Source organism: Peromyscus maniculatus, chromosome 11, assembly GCF_049852395.1.
Source record: "Peromyscus maniculatus bairdii isolate BWxNUB_F1_BW_parent chromosome 11, HU_Pman_BW_mat_3.1, whole genome shotgun sequence".
NCBI classification, from domain to species: Eukaryota; Metazoa; Chordata; class Mammalia; order Rodentia; family Cricetidae; genus Peromyscus; species Peromyscus maniculatus.
In genome coordinates this window covers 98698539-98716143 of record NC_134862.1, presented here as the reverse complement: position 1 = coordinate 98716143, position 17605 = coordinate 98698539, and the positions used below count along the sequence as shown (strand labels likewise).

Here is a 17605-nt window from a genome sequence, read left to right as displayed (position 1 = left end):
CACCTACAGAAGTGGGAGCCAAAAATAAACCCTTCCTCTTCGCAGACTGATTCTGTCAGGTGTTTACTATTAATACATGTAAGCTCAGCACTAGGGAGGTGGAGACAGGCTTGCCGGTGAGCCAGGCCAGCTAAAGCGAGCCAGTGAGAGACTCTGCTCCAAAAACAAGATAGGTGGCTCCTGAGAAAAGATACCCGAGGTTGATGTCTGGTTTCTGGAGCATGTGAGCACACAGACACATAGAGACAGACAGACACACACACACACACACCACCACCAGCCATGCAGCATACATGATAAGTAACTATGAAGAGGGTACCGTCTATAAATGTTATGAAGTACCTTGGGAATTCATGGCATATTAAAACCACATTAAAAAAAAAATCAGACCCAAGAATTTACAGAAAACACCAGACCAACGATGGGTGTTACACCTTTATGTGAACGAAGTAAGAGCAAAACTTAACCATTGCAATGGCCACAGCAGCGCTGGCCACTGCTGCAGCAAGGCAGCCAAGGGCAGAACTGTCCTCCACGCTCTAGCTAAGCACGGCCCATGGCCCGACTGGCCCTTCTGGACCACACGGAGGCTGAATGGTCCTGCACCTTTGTGGCTTTTGACCCTCAGCTCTGCCCGCCCCATCAGCCCGCCTACTGAGTTCTCAATATCTTACCCCACCCCACACTGCAATTCTCTTTCAGACTTAGCAGATCTCTCCTTGCCTCCAGTAAGGAAGGTCTCTATGAACTCTGACATATATGGACATGTTTTAGTGTGTGTGTGTGTGTGTGTGTGTGCGTGTGTGTGTGTGTGTGTGTGTGTCAGAGACGGAGACAGACACAGACACAGAGAAATGGAATGTGTTATCTGAAAGTTAATGTTAGTAATTAAGATTGGAATAAAAGCCCATGACTACCAAGGGCCGGTTATCAAGGAGAGTCAGATTACCTACCTGAAAGCCTCAGCCAATGGACTAGACATAACACATGAATTTGTTATTCAACACATTCTGATATTGCGGGAAGATATAAGCATGCCTACCTGTGTTTCTTTTTTGCTAGTGTGTGTGTGGTGTATGTTTGCATATGTAGTGCTTGTATGTGAATGTGTGCATACACGGACCCATGCAAGCACATGCAGAGGCCCATGCAGGATGTCAGGTATGTCTCCCTTTATTGCTCTCCCAGTCACTGCCTTGAGCCAGGGTCTCTTACTGAACAGGAAGCTTGCTTTTTGGCTAGGCTAGCAGGCCAGTGAGCTCTCACGGGACTTGACTACCTCCACCCCCCATTGCTGGAGTTCCAAACACAAGTCCTGATGATTGCATGGCAAGTGCTATTACCACTGAGCCACCTCCCCAGGCCCCATCTATGTTTCTGACACAGTGCACTCAGAATATTCAGACTGTCTCCTGATGACTACATGCACGGACACTTTGAGGAGAGTACAGCCCTGTCCAAGAAACGAGTGCCCAAGACTGAGGTCTCCTGGCTTCCGGCACCTGGGGCTTCTATTGCAGCCGTTCTGGTTCTGTGGTCCTACTTCATTTTCCTTGAGCATTAAAAACCAAAATAGCTCTTTGCTGACTCCAGTAATCATTCGAAACAGACGTGAGAATTCTAGAAGTAACTTACATCAGTGTCCCATCAGAGACATACCAATGGCCCCCATCTTTTCACAGTGGGTCATTTATATCAGTGATATCAGGCAGGAAAACTTCACATTTAACTTAGAAGACAACATATACTTTTGTCATCCTAGCAAATAATTGCTTTTACCGTCTTCAAAACATGTTTGCTCCTCAAAAGCACGCTTTTCTGACGTTACTTCATCTCCATGATTTCCTAGTAAAGCATCAAGTGTCTGGCTTGGTGTTGGCCAATTTTAGGTCAAGTGTGATGCACTTTGCTCTGACTGGCATTAGTCCATCTCGGTGCTGATGGTAAACAGCAGGCGAAACAATCCCCTTGTTCCCTCCAGCTGCAAGCAGGACGACGGGATGAGCTGGGGGCATCAACGGCTGCGAGACGTAGCCTGCCCCCCTGATTCCTCGGCCTGGGCTCTTCGCTATTTTCACAGTCACACCTGGTAATTTGACACAGGCAGGCACCTTCTCCACTGCTTGTTTCCAGTGTCTTTCTTTTCCGCTCTTCTAAAGGCTTCAGTGTCATCCGAAAGCCTGGCACTATGTGCCCAAGGCTGGAGATGACTGATAAATGCAAACTAAAGCCCATCCTGGTTCCCACTGGTGCACAATGCTCACTATGTAAAAGGCTCATTCAAAGAAATGCCTGCTCCCCCTCGCTCCGTCTGCGCTACTTCCTTCTCTTTGACAAAACTCCCTCCTCCAATGCCAGCAGTTCTGTGGCACATCTCAGCCGTCACAGGGAAGGAGAGGGGGAGTTGGCAGAGGCTCTCGGAGAGTTCAAATAAATCCTCCTGGCCGTCTCTCCTAAGTCAGCAGGCCTGCTTCACCTAAAACCACTCCAGGGTCAGCCAAAGGGCCAGGCTTCTGTCATAAGCTGCAATGCGGCTGAGCAACGTCCCATTGTCACTCTGGACCTGTAAATAAAGCACTCTGCCACCTATGTGGCACTGTGTTGAGATATAAAACTATGATTTTGGAAGAACTTTGCCTGATACACTCTTTCTCAGACGGCGACAGCAGCTCAGGGATTGGGAGGTGACCGCCCGAGAAGACAGACATAAAACAATTGCTACCTGTGATCACTTGGTGTGACATGCTCCCACAGGGTCACAGGCCTGGTTATTTGGTCTCCAGCTAGTGGTATTGTTTCTGGGGATTGTGGATCCTTTGGGAGGTAGGGCCTAACTGGAGGAAGTAGTTCACTGGGGGGTAGAGTCTTGAAGTTTACAGTCTGACTCCACTTTCTCTTTCTCTCTCTCTCTCTCTCTCTCTCTCTCTCTCTCTCTCTCTCTCTCTCTCTCCCTCTCTCTCTCCCTCTCCCTCCCTCCCTCTCTCTCTGTCTCTGTGTGTGTGTGTGTGTCTGTCTCTCTCTGTCTGCCTCTCTCCTCTCTGTCTTTGTCTCTGTCTGTCTGTCTGTCTGTCTGTGTGTGTGTGTGTTTCTGTCTGCCTCTCTTCTCTCTGCCTCTGTCTGTCTGTCTCTGTCTGTCTGTCTCTCTCTCTGTCTCTGTCTGTCTGCCTCTCTCCTCTCTGTCTCTGTCTGTCTGTCTGTCTGTCTGCCTCTCTCCTCTCTGTCTCTGTCTGTCTGTCTGTCTGTCTGTCTGTCTCTCTCTCTCTCTCTCTCTCTCTCTCTCTCTCTCTCTCTCTCTCTCTCTCTCTCTGTCTCTGTCTGTCTGTCTCCCCTCCCCTCTACTTTCTGTTCCTGTGAGGAGGTAGGGAAGGAGCCTCACATCCCCCTCCACAAAGCCACCTGCTAGCATCCCTTCCTCATCACCATGGACTGTGTCCCCTCAAACAAATCCTCTCCCCTTAAGTTGCTTCTGTTTGATCAGGGATGGGAAAAATAATATAGTGTCCTTGTTAGGATAAACTTCATGGGTGATCAGGGATGAGGCAGACACTGAAACCAATACCTAAGAACTCTGGAATACTTGAGCCTCGGCTCTCCAGACAGCATAAGGACCTACAGTCTGGCCCCTAAAGTGATGCTTATAAACAAACAAGGTCTTGAAAGGAGAGTTTGTAGGGAAACGCTTGCACACTCAGTTCATCCACAGTCATTCTCTTGTAAGCAGATGGCTGTCTCATTGCATAAAAGCAACTGGGTCAAGGAGGAGACTGGGCTGATGGGAATGACTATTGTGTCACAACCGAGATGCCGACAGGGTCAGGCAGGGCACAGGAAGGAATCACGCTGCCAATGCAACTGCAGGGACTGGCGAGAGGGCGAGCCAAGGTGGCATCTACCTGCCTATAAGCTGTCTTGTTTTGATCTTTCAGAACTGGTCCTGTCAGTCAGAATCTCCTCGGGTCAGTCAACCACCTCTGAAGAGAAGAAGCGTGTTCTGCTCTGGTAAATGGGTAAGAGAGGGGGTTGGCAGATGGCTTCGGGAGCAAAGGCACTGGCCACGCAAGCCTGGGTCTTGGAGCCCATACAAGGGTGGAACTCACTCCACAAAGCTGTCCTCTGACAAGCCCCATCCCACAAGCACACCAGACACACAATATTTTTTAAATCAGTTTCAAAGTAATATAAAAGATGCCCTTGATGTAATGACCCAAATATCCATTTGTTAGGTGTAAAAGCGCTGTGTATAAAATTGCACAGGGATTTTATTCAGGGACCAGTAGCCACACCCATCTCATCAGGCCCACTCACCTGGGACACTGAGTGCAGCACATGAACTTGAGATGTTCACTTGAATGTGAACTTGAGAGCATCACACATACTGGTGACAGACTGGAGCCAGCCACACACTTGGGGGCTTACAGTCTTGAAGTCTACACTTTTCATTTCTGCTGCTGTTCTGGTACCATGCCTTTACTGTGTGGACACAGCAGATCTGTCCCCTCCCCTCCCCTCCCCTTCTTCCCTACTCCAATTCAATATCCCAGTATTCTGCCCTTCTGGGACAACGAGAGAGAGCAAAGGTCCCTACGACACTGACTCCCCGCACCTCCGCCACCCTGAGATTTTTTTTGAAAAACCATTTTGCAATCAACACACCACGCCCAATCCCACCCATTATAATGACTCCCCTACAAATCCAAAGAATTCTTTATGAGGAATGGAAGTCTTTGAAACCTCCATAAAGCACAGCGGGCATGCTTGGGCACGACAGAACCTCTCTTCCCACGGCTCCTGTTTTTCTCTCCTCTCCACCCCTTCACTAAGGGCAAACGCTCTGGTGCCGGATCACCGTCCTCCACTCAGCTTTTGAAACAAGTACAGTATGCACAGTTCCTAACCTGCTCTCCACGGCAGACCCTCACCACTTCACCAGTTAGACGCCGAGAACTTCTCAGCCTTGCAGAGTTAGGCTAATGGCCCTTTGGAGTCAATGAACGAACAAACACAACTTTGAAAATCAAGGAATTCAGAAAAAGAACATAGTTTTGCTTGAGAAATTTTTTTCAGCTGGATTTCATGATAGGCCTCTGAAAAGCACTTTTTTTTTTTTTACTGCTTTTTAAAGATGTTCCAGATAACAAGCCACTAAAAACATAATAACCGAGGATTTAATGTGTTGTGATCAAATCATTACTTTGTTAAAGGGAAAGATTTGAGGCACAGTATACCTGTTTTTGCAAACTGCTTTACTAATGAGTAAAGCGTACAGTAAGCTTTCATGGTTGAAAGAGCACAGATCAGGCTAGGGAGACAGCTCAGTGCTTACGGAGCTCACATCAGGAAGACCAGGGTTCAGATCCTGGGACCCACAGAGACAGCTGGTGGGCCCAGTGGTCTCACTAATTCCAGCACTTGGCAGGCAGAGACAAGAGATCCCTGTCAGAACGGTCCAGTTAAACACACTCAATTGAGAGACTCTGTTTCAGTGAATAGAGATGCAGGTCTCTACATGCATACACAGACATATACACATGAACTCATACACACACTTACACACACACACACACACACACACACACACACACACACACGTGAAAAAGGAATCGAACACTGCATGTGAAGACGCCTTTGAAATAGGAATGAGGTTTCTGATTCATTTGCTTTTAAAACATTTATTTTTTTCCTTTCAATAAAAAACAAATTATACCAAATTAGTTATTACTAAAGACCATTTGAGTGTTTGATCTGTCTCCCAGACACAAAGAATTCACAGAAACAGCCACTTGCCAGTCATGTCTAATGTCGATGAGCGTGCCTCCACCTCTGCATTCTGCTCACAGCAGGTCCCCTAAATAGCCATCTACCCACCTGCACACCTTGAAGACTGTGTCTTTTATCTGGAGGAAGAGAAAGCCCGAAGCAGCTTGATACCTGACCCTGTGGCCTAGGCACACACCTGAGTGAACGGAGGGTGTGGACTTCAGTATTCTTCGGTAAAACATGAGGAAATCAGAGTTGAAAATGGAGACACACTCATCAGCTTTGGCCCATCCCAACATCTTCCAGGCAGGATCAGAGCCAGGGGCAGAGATGGTGACCAGAGGCACACTTCTGTCTGCATAAAAGCTTTCTGTCTAGTGCATTTGGTAAAGTGCATTTCTCTTTGATCGCATTCACAATGGTAGACTCAGATCCACCCATCCTGAGAGCCACAGGCAATAACAGGGACAGGGCAAGTGAAGAAAACAGGGGCTGTGCTCGGCTCCTTCTTTGCAGTTTGGTGTGACACCAAAATGTAGGACCTGTCAGTCAAACAGGAAAGATTTCGAGATGGCAGCCCAGAATGTAAAGCCAAGTTCAGGGCCTTGCTGAGCATTGGGCCATGTGACTCTGGCTGTACACATGGCAGAACCAGGATGCCAGCCTTGTTTATGAGAACACCTGCCAGACACCCTGGATTCCAGACCAGTGACAGAACAGTCTCCAGGGAGTAAAGAGGGGAACAGCACAAACTTAAAAAAAAAAAAATGCAGGTAAACCTTCAATCAATCAAATACATGGAAGTGAAAGGAAATATGCTTGGAGTTACAGCTCTTTGGAGGAAAGGGTTGAGGTCTGCCCGTTCCTACATTCCAGCTGCCTCACGGGAAGTCTAGCATGGAAGAGGCACTTGACGAAAGTAAACTTGAAAAGGAACATAGGCAGGGGACGTGGCTCAGTGGCAGAGCGCTTGCTCGATATGTACAAGACCATGAGTTCAAACCCCGGTGCCACAAAAGAAACAATACAAAGAATGCAATTGTCAACTGCCTCCTAAGGAAGATGCAGTCTTCCTTAGGAAAGCAACCGCACCCCAAGGTCACTGCTTCGTAAAGAAAGCCATCTTCTTCCCTGGTCTCATCACACTGGCTGCGCAGAGCCAGAGATGGGACTCCAGCGTCAGCTGCATCTTCAAAGTGACTGGCAGGAACAATAACCAGGAGAGAAGTGCCCACCCACAGTGCAAGTGAGCAGGAGGCGTGCCAAGGGGAATGCATGTCCTCCTAGAGGGACTCTCTACTTCCAGCCCCTGACCAACTTTAAAAGTCCCTCAGGAAGCTGGACTGGCAGGATGGCTCAGCAGTTAAGAGCGCTTGCTGCTCTTCCAGGCATCTGAGTTCCATTCCTAGCACCCACGCTGGGGGCTCACATCTACCTGTGAACTCCAGCTCCAGGAGCTGAGACACCTCTGGTGGTCTCTGTGGGTACCTGCACTCATGCGCACATATCCACACACATAACACATAATTAAAATAAATCTTTTTAAAAGTCTTCATCAGGGAACATTGTAAAATGGTAAAAGAACTGGGGAGCAAGAATAAAGTGTAGAGGAACATGGAACCGTGGCTCGAATAAAGCTTCCCGAAGAGACACCCCGAACACTCTGGCTGTAGACTTGCGCAGTGCACACACGAGAGACCGCAAAATCGAAGGGGAGCGCAGTGGTGTTTCCAACCAAGGGAGGAGGACGCCGGTAAAAGTTGAGGATTCAGTTCAATCCTGGAGTCCACCGAAAAACCCAGGCACAAGGGCACATGCTACCAGAGAGGCAGGCCCCTGGGGTCAGCCCAGGCTAAGACCCCTGAGGCTCACTGGCCGTCACTCTGGCCTAAGACCCCTGGGGCTCACTTGGCCATCAGCGTGACCTAATTGCTAAATTCTAGGTCAATAAAATCCTGTTTCAAAAAACCAAAGTTGGGGCATGGAAAGAGGACTCAGTGGTAAATGTGTTTGCCATGTGTGAGGACTGAAGTTCGACCCCAGAACCCATACAAATGCCAAGTGTATGTGGTAGCCCACCTGTAATTCCAGGGCTTGGAAAGTGGAGCTGGGATCCTTGGAGCGAGCTGGCTAGGCGGACTAGCCATACCACAGAGTGGAGCGAGCTGGCTAACCCGACTAGTTACATCATGGAGTGGAGCAAGCTGGCTAGCCCCACTAGACATACCATGGAGCTCTGGGTTCAACTGAGAGAATGCTGCTTCAGCAGATAAAGCAGGGAGCAACAGAGGGAAATGCAGGACACCAACTGTGAGCTTTCACAGGCACACACACAAACACACACATACATGTGCATATGCATGTGCACCCCCCCACACATATATACAATCATAAATGCATACATGAGGAAATAAAAGGTAGGTGGAACTAAGAAATGACACCCCATGCTATCCTGACTATCTCACAAGGTGGTGCAAAAATGGCCCAAAACGTGTGCCCTGAGCACACATGGACACTCATATACAGGACCCAAAGCATCATTTTGTCTGATGTGAAGATGCAGGGTGTGGCCTAACCTGGCTTTGCTCTCAGTGTGCCATAGACCTGAAGGGGACACCACCAGGAAAGGGCCACAGCACAGTCTAGAAACGTAACAACCTAAATGTTCCGTCACACTTACAAGACTCTTTAGGACACACCAAGGCCACCGCTCTAAATGTGTCGTTCATTCCTACTTGGCTGAGAGACAGCTTCTTGTCCCAAACAGAACTCCCTCCAACGCTGAAGAAAGGCCTGTGCACGCCCGTGGAGAGAGGAAGCATGTCAGAAACCCTGTTGCCAATTGCTGGGCAATGTGACCTGCAGACACGGACACAGCCTCCCAGTCCAGGACTTGGAGGAGGTGGGCAGTGGGGACGCGATTCTAAGGAGCGGGCACTCTGGGGCACAGCAGCAGCGCCCTGAGATGGGAAGACCTGGAACAGCACCCCCAACCCCAAGTCTCCTCAGCACTACCACGGTGTCCCCAGACTGTCTTTGGCAGGAGAGGGACTGGGTTAGCTACAGCAGTAGTGACACTATGAACTTCTGTAGCACACTGACCACTAACAGAGTGGACAGTCCCACTCCAGAAAGCCAGCTACCATAGCATCCTGGCAAAGGAGTCTGTGCCACCTGACCTCACTGGGTTGAACAGGAGTTCCTTTCCATTCGACCAGCACCCCAGTCATCAGTGAGCAGTGCCAGACACACACACCCCAGTGAAAAGAAAAACATCTGACAGTTAATTATGCTTTTCAGAAATCAGGTGTGAACTGTGGGTCTTAGGTGTGAGTGTGTGTCTGTCTGTCTGTCTCTCTGCCTGCCTATCTGTCTGCCTGCATGCCTGTGTAACTTGGGTGTGTATCTTTGGTGTGGCTCCTCAGGACTAATTTTTGTTTTTTTGAAAGAGGGTCCTCTCTGAGACCTGGGGCCTGCCGTTTCAGGTAAGCCAGTTGGTCAGAAAGCTCCCAGGATCTGCCTGCCTCCCTGTCCCTAACCCTGGGATAAATACCTTGCCCTGCATTTTACATGGATCTGGGAATTGAACTCGGATCCTTACGCTTGCGCGGACCCCCTAGTCTGTTTCCTTTAAAAGTGTTCTGAGTATTGAACACTGAAGAGGGCCTTTCTTACTTGAAGAAGACCTGGGAGGACATCGGTTCCAACCTTGCCACAGCAGGAGTGGACAGGGGCTCTCCAGCTGTCTCTTGCAATCATTAAGTAGCCCGTTAAAGAACTTCTCCCCCTCACTTACAAACCATCTTTTCACCTTCTGGACCCAGAAAAGTATGAAAAGCATGTGTTTACAATGAAAACACACTGCAAAAAGTCTTTCCTGATTCAGGAGGATATAATAAGGGGAAGATGCCTGGCAGGCAGGAGCCCCTGCTGGGGGAGCCTGGTTAAGATGAGAGAAAAGGAAAATTTGTGGAAGACGTAGCGGGAGTCAAGTCCATGCAACGAGGAGCTAACATTCTCAAAGCTCACGGAACACATCTCCCAGTTGGAAATGAGGCTGAGAGCTCTATGCTTCTTAATCTCTTTAACTCCTATGGTTTCATGACTCATCCCTCATTTGCCTAGGAGGGGCCTAGCTGCTGCCAGCTTGTTCGGTCACATGTCTAGAATCACATCAGGTCATTTCTTTGTGTCTCCTTTGATTTTGGAATTCCATGTCTTCTCCTTCTGATATACTGTGGATGTGTGTGGAGGCCAGAGGTCGATGCTGGGTGTCTTTGCTCAGCCACTCCCCACCTTATGTCTCAGACAGGATCCCTCACAGGACCTGGAGCTCACTAATCCAGCTAGGCTGGCTGATCAGCAAACCCCAGGGCCTCTCCGGGCTTCCCCTCTCCAGCACTAGGATTCACTGATGCCAATTAAATGCTGGTCTTCAGGCTTCTGTGGGGCCTGAGCCATCTCTCAGGCCTCCTTTTGATACTTTTTTTATGTTTTTACTCAGGCATCGCCTTAACTTGGGGCCTGGCGAGTCCATATTCTCTCCAATGTCATTAGTCTCTGGTCGGGCTTCCCCCAATATGAAGAGATTTGCTGTAGTGGGTGAGATGAGACGATCTCAAATTAACCTCAAAAAGCCACACTTTCCAATTATCTACCTCAAAACTGACTGATGAACCCTGGGTCCACCTGGCTCTGCCCAACACTTCTCTCAGCACTGGGGTTACAGATCCCTGGTGCCACAACCAGATTTTACACAGGTTCGGGGAGGCCCGCTGAGGTCTCCATGTTTGGACAGCAGGTATTTTACCCACTGGGCCATTTCCACAGCTACCAGCAACAGCTTTTCACAAAGAGGAGGAGGAAGAGGAGGAGGAGGAGGAAGAGGAGGAGGAGGGAGAGGAGGAGGAAGAGGAGGAGGGAGAGGAGGAGGGAGAGGAGGAGGAAGAGGAGGAGGAGGAGGAAGAAACATAAAAATTTCAATTGTATTGTCATTTATTCGAGAAATACACAATCCTGAAACCCACACAGTGAAAAACAATGGAGCATTCTCTGCTGTCCTCTAAGCATGTCACAGCTTAGCTTCTCTAGGGTTCCCAAAGCCCAAATCTGAGCAAGAGGTTTTAAAAACAAAAAGGAAAAGTGCCCCCGGGCCCCTTGATGGGCGATTCTGGGGTGCTTTCCCAAGCATCACGTACACCATACTAACGCCGACAAAATGTTCTTGCTTTGCTCTGTAAATCATAAGCCGTCCAAACGTTATGAGCATTTGCAGTTCCTACAAGGACACAAGACGGCACCGCCAGCCCCGAGTCTCTGCCATCTGCCGCCTTCCTGCCCCTTCATGTGACACCACGTAATCAAAACTCTGCCCCCTCGCCGTTTTTCTCCTCAAGTTTACTTCCATCTTTAAAACCACCCTAGTCCTCAGGTACAAAACCCAGCGGTGTTTGGGGCGGGGGGTGGGGCGGACAAATGAAATTAGGTGGTCAGTCCTTATTAAAATCTTAACAGAATTAGGTGGTTAGTCCTTATTGAAATCTTGCAGACCTATTCAACTGACCATCCCAACAAATACTTCTTTGCTGTTACACACACATTCTACCCGTCTTACCGGGGCTATAGGAATGTCCGGCATTAGCTACACGGGTCAAACCAAATTCTGCAGGTGCGTGGCAACTGGCAGACAACCTCCAGCTACCCCACCCTCTCTGCCTCCACACACAACGAAATCAGCCAGCACACCTCCCCTTCACCAGAAGCCTTTCGGTGATCCACGCCCTTATGGGGAACTCGAGGGGGAACACAACCTACCTCGTGGCTTCCTGCTGAAGCCATGACACATTTGGCACATAGAACATGACTCCGAAGAAAAGCAGAGGCTCATTAGCAAACTTGTCCAGGTGTTTCTTCAGTGGCTTCTCCAACTCCACCCATCTCGCCTGCTGACTCTTGCTGAGAAACCAAAGGCCGAAGTAGTGCGTCTAGACAAAACGTAAAATCACATCAGTTTGTGCTTCTCATAGCAGGCCAAGACCATCCAGAGAGCAAGCCTCCCACACTTGGGTCCCCAGAACTCTGAGATCCAGGGCCTACCTACAAGGATCCAGTTTCTTCTCCATATGATGCACCTACATGGAGCATCCAGATGCAGCACTCCTGACCAATTCTGTTATTTGTGCATGTGGATCCCCATAAACTTGTGCTAGGTGAAAGGATGGTGTGGACTGGGCACGGGGCTGACTTTGAGCATGTATATGTACAGGAGTGTATGAGCACCTGGGCAGAGACCAGAGGTCAGCCTTGGGTACCCTGCCTCAGGAACTAGCCACCTTGACTTTGTAGACAAGATCTCTCACTGGGACCTGGGGTTCATCGATTAGACTAGACTGGTTGTCTAGTGAAGCCCAGGTAGCCTCCTGTCGACACCCCCCCCCCCAGGGCTGGGACTGCAAGTGCGCCCACCACACTTGAGGTTTTTAGCTGGTTGCTGGGGACTGAGCTCAGGGCCTTGAACTGTCTCCCCAGCCCCAAGGCTTATTTCTTTGCTGAGTTCAGAAGGATGACTCCCTGTGTGATTTCACCCACAGCATGCTGGCAAAGGCCAGGATAATTCTTGCATCTACCATAGAGTAATTTCTTACTAAGAAGACAAACCCTGCCAGCCAAGAGTCCTGACACTGTAGAAACTTCACAATTTATGAGATGCCAACCCAAAAGCCATGTGCTCTGTTTGTACTTTAGTGAGTACTTTGAAAACGGTACCTTGTACCATTTTATTATACATGAATTATGGTGAATTTCTCCCCCTCCCAAACTTTAAGACTGGAAGGCTCTCTTCTCCACAGCTACCCACAAAGCCATTGGGGGCTCTTGGCAGATTACAGAGGCATTTGATAGATGAACATGTGATTGTCACCCTCAAACTTGAAGCCTCAACTGGCTTGGCTATGAACAGCACGCTGAATGATTGAAACAGGTACCTTCATGCACCCAATCCTGTCTTTATAGGAACGTGTGCTAGGATTTCAGGATTAGTGTAAAAAAAAGAGATCGCTGCTTCTGAAGACGCCTTTGTGTTCCGATTACAGCCTGGGCTGCTTTACAGCAGCACACCTGGAGCTCTGCCTTCAGAAGAATGTTTTCATTACCAAGTTTAATTTCCAAAGGCATTCTTTCTCTGTCCTCACTGCAGCTGGCGGCCCCTGCGCTCACCACAGAGCAATCTCTACCAAAAGAGATTCCCCAGTGAAGCCTTGGTCCCGCTTTCCTCACACCCCAGATGTGCCCTGGCCTGTGAAAGCCAGAGCACCACGGGCTGGCAGGGATATTTTTCTCAGACGAGTGAAATGGTTGCATCCTCCATGGTGCTCCAAAGGGCAAGCTTAGGTCTATACCCTCTCAAGCTACAAAATACCATGCTCAGTGCTCTGGTGAACTCAGTCGCCGTGAACTCACACAAAGCTGACTGAGTCATGTTCCGGCTTCTGTGGGCCCATCTATGTCTCCAACGTGAGACAGGATGCAGTCAAGGTCTACAGGTCACCGAACAGAAGAGTTCTGTGGCCCGTCTACCTCCAATTGTTGAGCGCTCTCTCTCTCTCTCTCTCTCTCTCTCTCTCTCTCTCTCTCTCTCTCTCTCTCTCTCTCTCTCTGACTCTATACACAAAGGGACCCTTGGATTCCTAGAGGGTTGTCTTTAAAATGAGGTGACTGCAATTCTTATTCACAGGCTGCAAGAAACACTGACTACCTAATTAACATCTGCCACCCACGTCTGTGGATCATAGCAAGCATGTCATCAGGCAGGTCACATGACTCCTTTTCACTGGCTCTTTTTAGCATCAATATCGTCATGGTTTAGATCTAGAACCTAGAACCCCACCCTCATCTCCAGGCTCATAGGCCAAAGACTTGGTCTCAGGGTACCCAGGGCCTGGAGGGGATGCACCCTGGAAGGGGACCACAAGACCCTGAGCCCCCCCTTGTCCCCTCTTGCCTTCCGACTGTGACATGCCTGGCTTTACTCCTCTGTGTCTTTCCAGCAGAATATACTGCCTTGTCACAGAGAAAAAGGGTCAATGGATGACAAACTGAATCCATGCTCTAAATCGACCTTTCCTCTCCATAAGCTGGTTGCCTGGGGTTATCATATACGGTGACAGAAAACTTACCAGTATACCTATAAGCCATGGAATTAGAAAATGATGCCAGGTAGGGGTGGGGGGCTAGGGAGGTGGCTCAGATAATAGAGTACTTGCTAAGTAGGTGTGAGGACCTCAATTTGGATCCCCAGCATCCATAGAAAAGTCCAGTACAGCGGCATGCATCTATGGTCCCAGTGCTTGGGAAACCAGGCAGCCACATGAACAACTCAATGATCCACTAGGAAAAAAATTTTTTTAATTCTTTTAAGATTTATTTATTTAATGTGTTTAATTGCTTTGCATGCATATATGTCTGTGTGTGCCTGGTGCCCACAGAGGCCATAAGAGGGCATCAGAACCTCTGGAACTAGAGTTACAAATGGTTGGGAACCACCATGTAGGTGCTTGGAATCAGACCCAGGGCTTCTGCAAGAACAGTCAATGCTTTTAACCACTGAATCATCTCTCTAGACTGAAATTAAAAATGTTATAATCTGGATCTGGAAGTTCCAACCCCCACTGAGGCTTCGGTAACTGTCAAGCCCCGGCAGTCCCTTAGCCCATTTATAAAATAAACATACAGATGCTTATATTATTTAAACTGCTTGGCCATTAGCTCAGGCCTATCATTGTCTAGCTCTTACTCTTATATTTAGCCCATTTCTATTAATCTATACTTTGCCACGTGGCTCGTGGCTTACTGGTACCTTACATCTTCCTTGTCTTGGCAACGGCTCCAGCAGTCTCCCCCTCTGCCTTCCTGTTCCCTCAATTCTCTTCTCTGTTAGTCCCACCCATACTTCCTATCTGGCTACTGGCCAATCAGTGTTTATTTATACAGAGTGATATCCACAGCACACACACAAAGAAGGGCCATATTACAGAGCACATCCTCCTGTACAACACACACATGCACGCACCCATGCATGAACACGCACACGCACACGCACGCACGCACATGCACACACACACAGAGAAATGAGTTCTGAGACTCAAAGTACTAACCTCAAGCCACAGTAAATAGTAAAGAGTTCTAAATAACAAAATAAACCACCCTTGATGGAAACTGAATTTGTAGTGTAAGCATTTGTTACTGCTGCTGCTGAAATATAGTCTTTTCCAAAGGGCACAAAGCAGTTCTCCGTGATTGGCTACGCATTGATGCTATGAAACAGTTATGAAACTACTCAAGAAATGGGGCCCTACAGTAAAGGCAAATGAAATGAACAGGTGTTTATGAGCAGACGGAGCTCAGACAGTCCATAGGCCAAGGGGAAATATCCAACACCTTCTTGCTGCCACAAAAATGCAAATCAAAACTACCCGGGATTCCACCTCACCCTGTTGAGATGACTCTTATGAAAACAAGGACAGATGCTGGCAGGATGGGGAGGGCCAGACACACCGATGGTGCGGATCTACTAGTGCACGCCAATGGGGTGGATCTGCTAGTGCACGCCAATGGGGCGGATCTGCTAGTGCACACCAATGGGGCGGATCTGCTAGTGCACACTGATGGTGCGGATCTACTAGTGGAGCCTCTACGGAAACCAGCATCAAGGCACTGCCACGTGACCTGGGGATGCATCCAGAGGGGTTGACGTCAGCAGGCCACAGAGAAACCTGTCATCCACGCCAAAGATGGTGAGTTTCACAGCAGCCAACTGATAGAATCAGTCTGGGTCACTCAACAGATAAACCAATAAATGGGTCAAGAAAATGTGGTTTCTTGGAGTTTCACGGAGTGAGTCATAGAAAGAATGACTTTTTTTCAGGAAATAGATGGAATTGAAAAGCATATTAAGCAAGATAAGCCAGACCCCGAGAGACAAATGTTACTTTTTGCTGTGGGACGTCTTTCTGTGTGCTGTGACTATGTGTTGCTCTGATTGGCTGATAACAAAGCTGCACTGGCCTATGGCAGGGCAGGATAAGGTTAGGCGGTACTCAAACTAGAGACAGGATGAAGAAGGTTGGAGTCGAGGAGACGCCAAACCGCCATCCAAGGAGCAATGGGTAACGGGACGCAGGTAAAGGCCTGGAACACGTGGCAACATATAGATTAATAGAAATGGGTTGAGTTATAAGAGCTAGCTAGCAAGAAGTGTGATCCATAGGCCATACAGTTGGTTAGTAATATAAGCCTCTGTGTGTTTACTTAGGACTGAGCGGTGGGATGTGGGTGGGAAAGTTTCGTCCTGACCGCGGGGCCAGGCAGGACTGGAGAAACAGCTACAACTTTTTCTTTCGTATGTGCATCCTAAGATATGCACATAAAGACGTGTATGTGTGTGTATAAAGACATGTGCACATGTGTATATAAAGGTGTGTACACATGCATATATACCTACACAGAGACACACGGGAGCTGTGGCTGTAGGTCAGTTGGTTGAGTGCTTGTCCAACATGTTCAAGGCCCTAGGTTCAAAGCCACCCCATGACAAGCTGGGTGTGGTGACTCACTCCCACAGTCCCAGCATTTCCGTTGGACAGGCGAAGGGATAGCAGGGGAGGGGGAACGAGGGAGAGTACATAACACACCTCAGAGTGTCACCATGAAACCTGGCACCTTGTATGTGTGTTCATAAAAATTTTTCAAAAAGGTTTGGGGGCCATGGGGGCTCCTAGCTCAAGATAAACTATCCTTGAGGGTGTCTGCAGCACACCTCTGTGCCATCCTAATTTAAACTGTTGGGCTCTGTTATCTTGCAGGAAAGAGAGCCCATTTGGGAGATTTCCAGCTTCATCCTGGTTTTATAAGTTGTGCCCAACGAAGCCTCCTCCGCTCCCACCGACTCCTCTCATCTCTCCTCTGGCTCTGTTTCCACCCTGGAGTGGAAAGACTCGGCCGCAGCTTCTGACTTGGCTTTTGTTTAGGTTATGGCACAGCACGGGTTTATCCAGCCACATCTCTACAAGTTGCATCACAGGAAATGTAATCAGACCTATAGTCTCAATCCAACTAGCTGTGTAGCAGGCAATAACAATGCTCAGCCCCCGTGCCAGGTCCAAGGGGCCGTCTCTCCCACCAGCACAGCTGTGCATGCCCTGCTTAAAGTTCAGCTCAGTTTGGTTCCCCAGGCTTCACCACTAAACACTGCCACATGGTTGTGTGAAACATGGCTGATGCCGACCAACAGAAATCACCTCTCCCACTATTGAAGGAACCGGAACCTCATTCCCCCGAATGCCAGCTTTCTGTCTAAACCACCAAACATAAAGCAGACCTGGCTGACCCTCTGGATACCTCTGGGCATAAATCCCACATTGTATTTTAGTTTTAAGGCCTCTATAATGAGGAAGAAAGAAGGCAGTAAAAACCGGTTCCCAGAAAGAAGAACTGTAGCTCTGAGTCAATTACTAAGAACCAGCTGAAATGGAAGAGCGTAGGGAGGGCTATGGGAGGGTGACATTTTCGTGTGAGCGTGTCCTGGGTTTATTTGGAGTTTTGCATTTTAACAGAAGTGTACTAAGATGCCAGCTAGTGTCTGCAGTGGCAGACGGGGTTGCCACAGTGTTGGTGTTCATGGTAATGACTGTGGAAAGATCCCAGGGAATGAAGACCTTTAAACAGAATGCAGGGCAGCTAGTGCTGTGACCTGAGTATGGAATGTCCCCATAAGCTCGACCCCCAGCTGGGGGCACTGTCTTGGGGAAAGTTGTGGGATATTTAGGAGGGGAAGCTTGATGGAGGGTACGGG

The 17605-nt window shown here is 48.7% G+C and overlaps 1 protein-coding gene across 3 annotated transcripts in view; it reads right to left on the bottom strand.

The window, feature by feature from the left end:
• The window catches only part of Ptpn14 (protein tyrosine phosphatase non-receptor type 14), a 146658-nt gene that overhangs the window by 63941 nt on the left and 65112 nt on the right, over positions 1 to 17605 (bottom strand). For all 3 annotated transcript variants that reach the window (XM_006972081.4, XM_042258826.2, XM_076548193.1), the window contains exon 3: positions 11572 to 11741. In XM_006972081.4, the coding sequence (XP_006972143.1) occupies positions 11572 to 11741 (170 nt within the window). The remainder of the gene's footprint in view (positions 1 to 11571; positions 11742 to 17605) is intronic.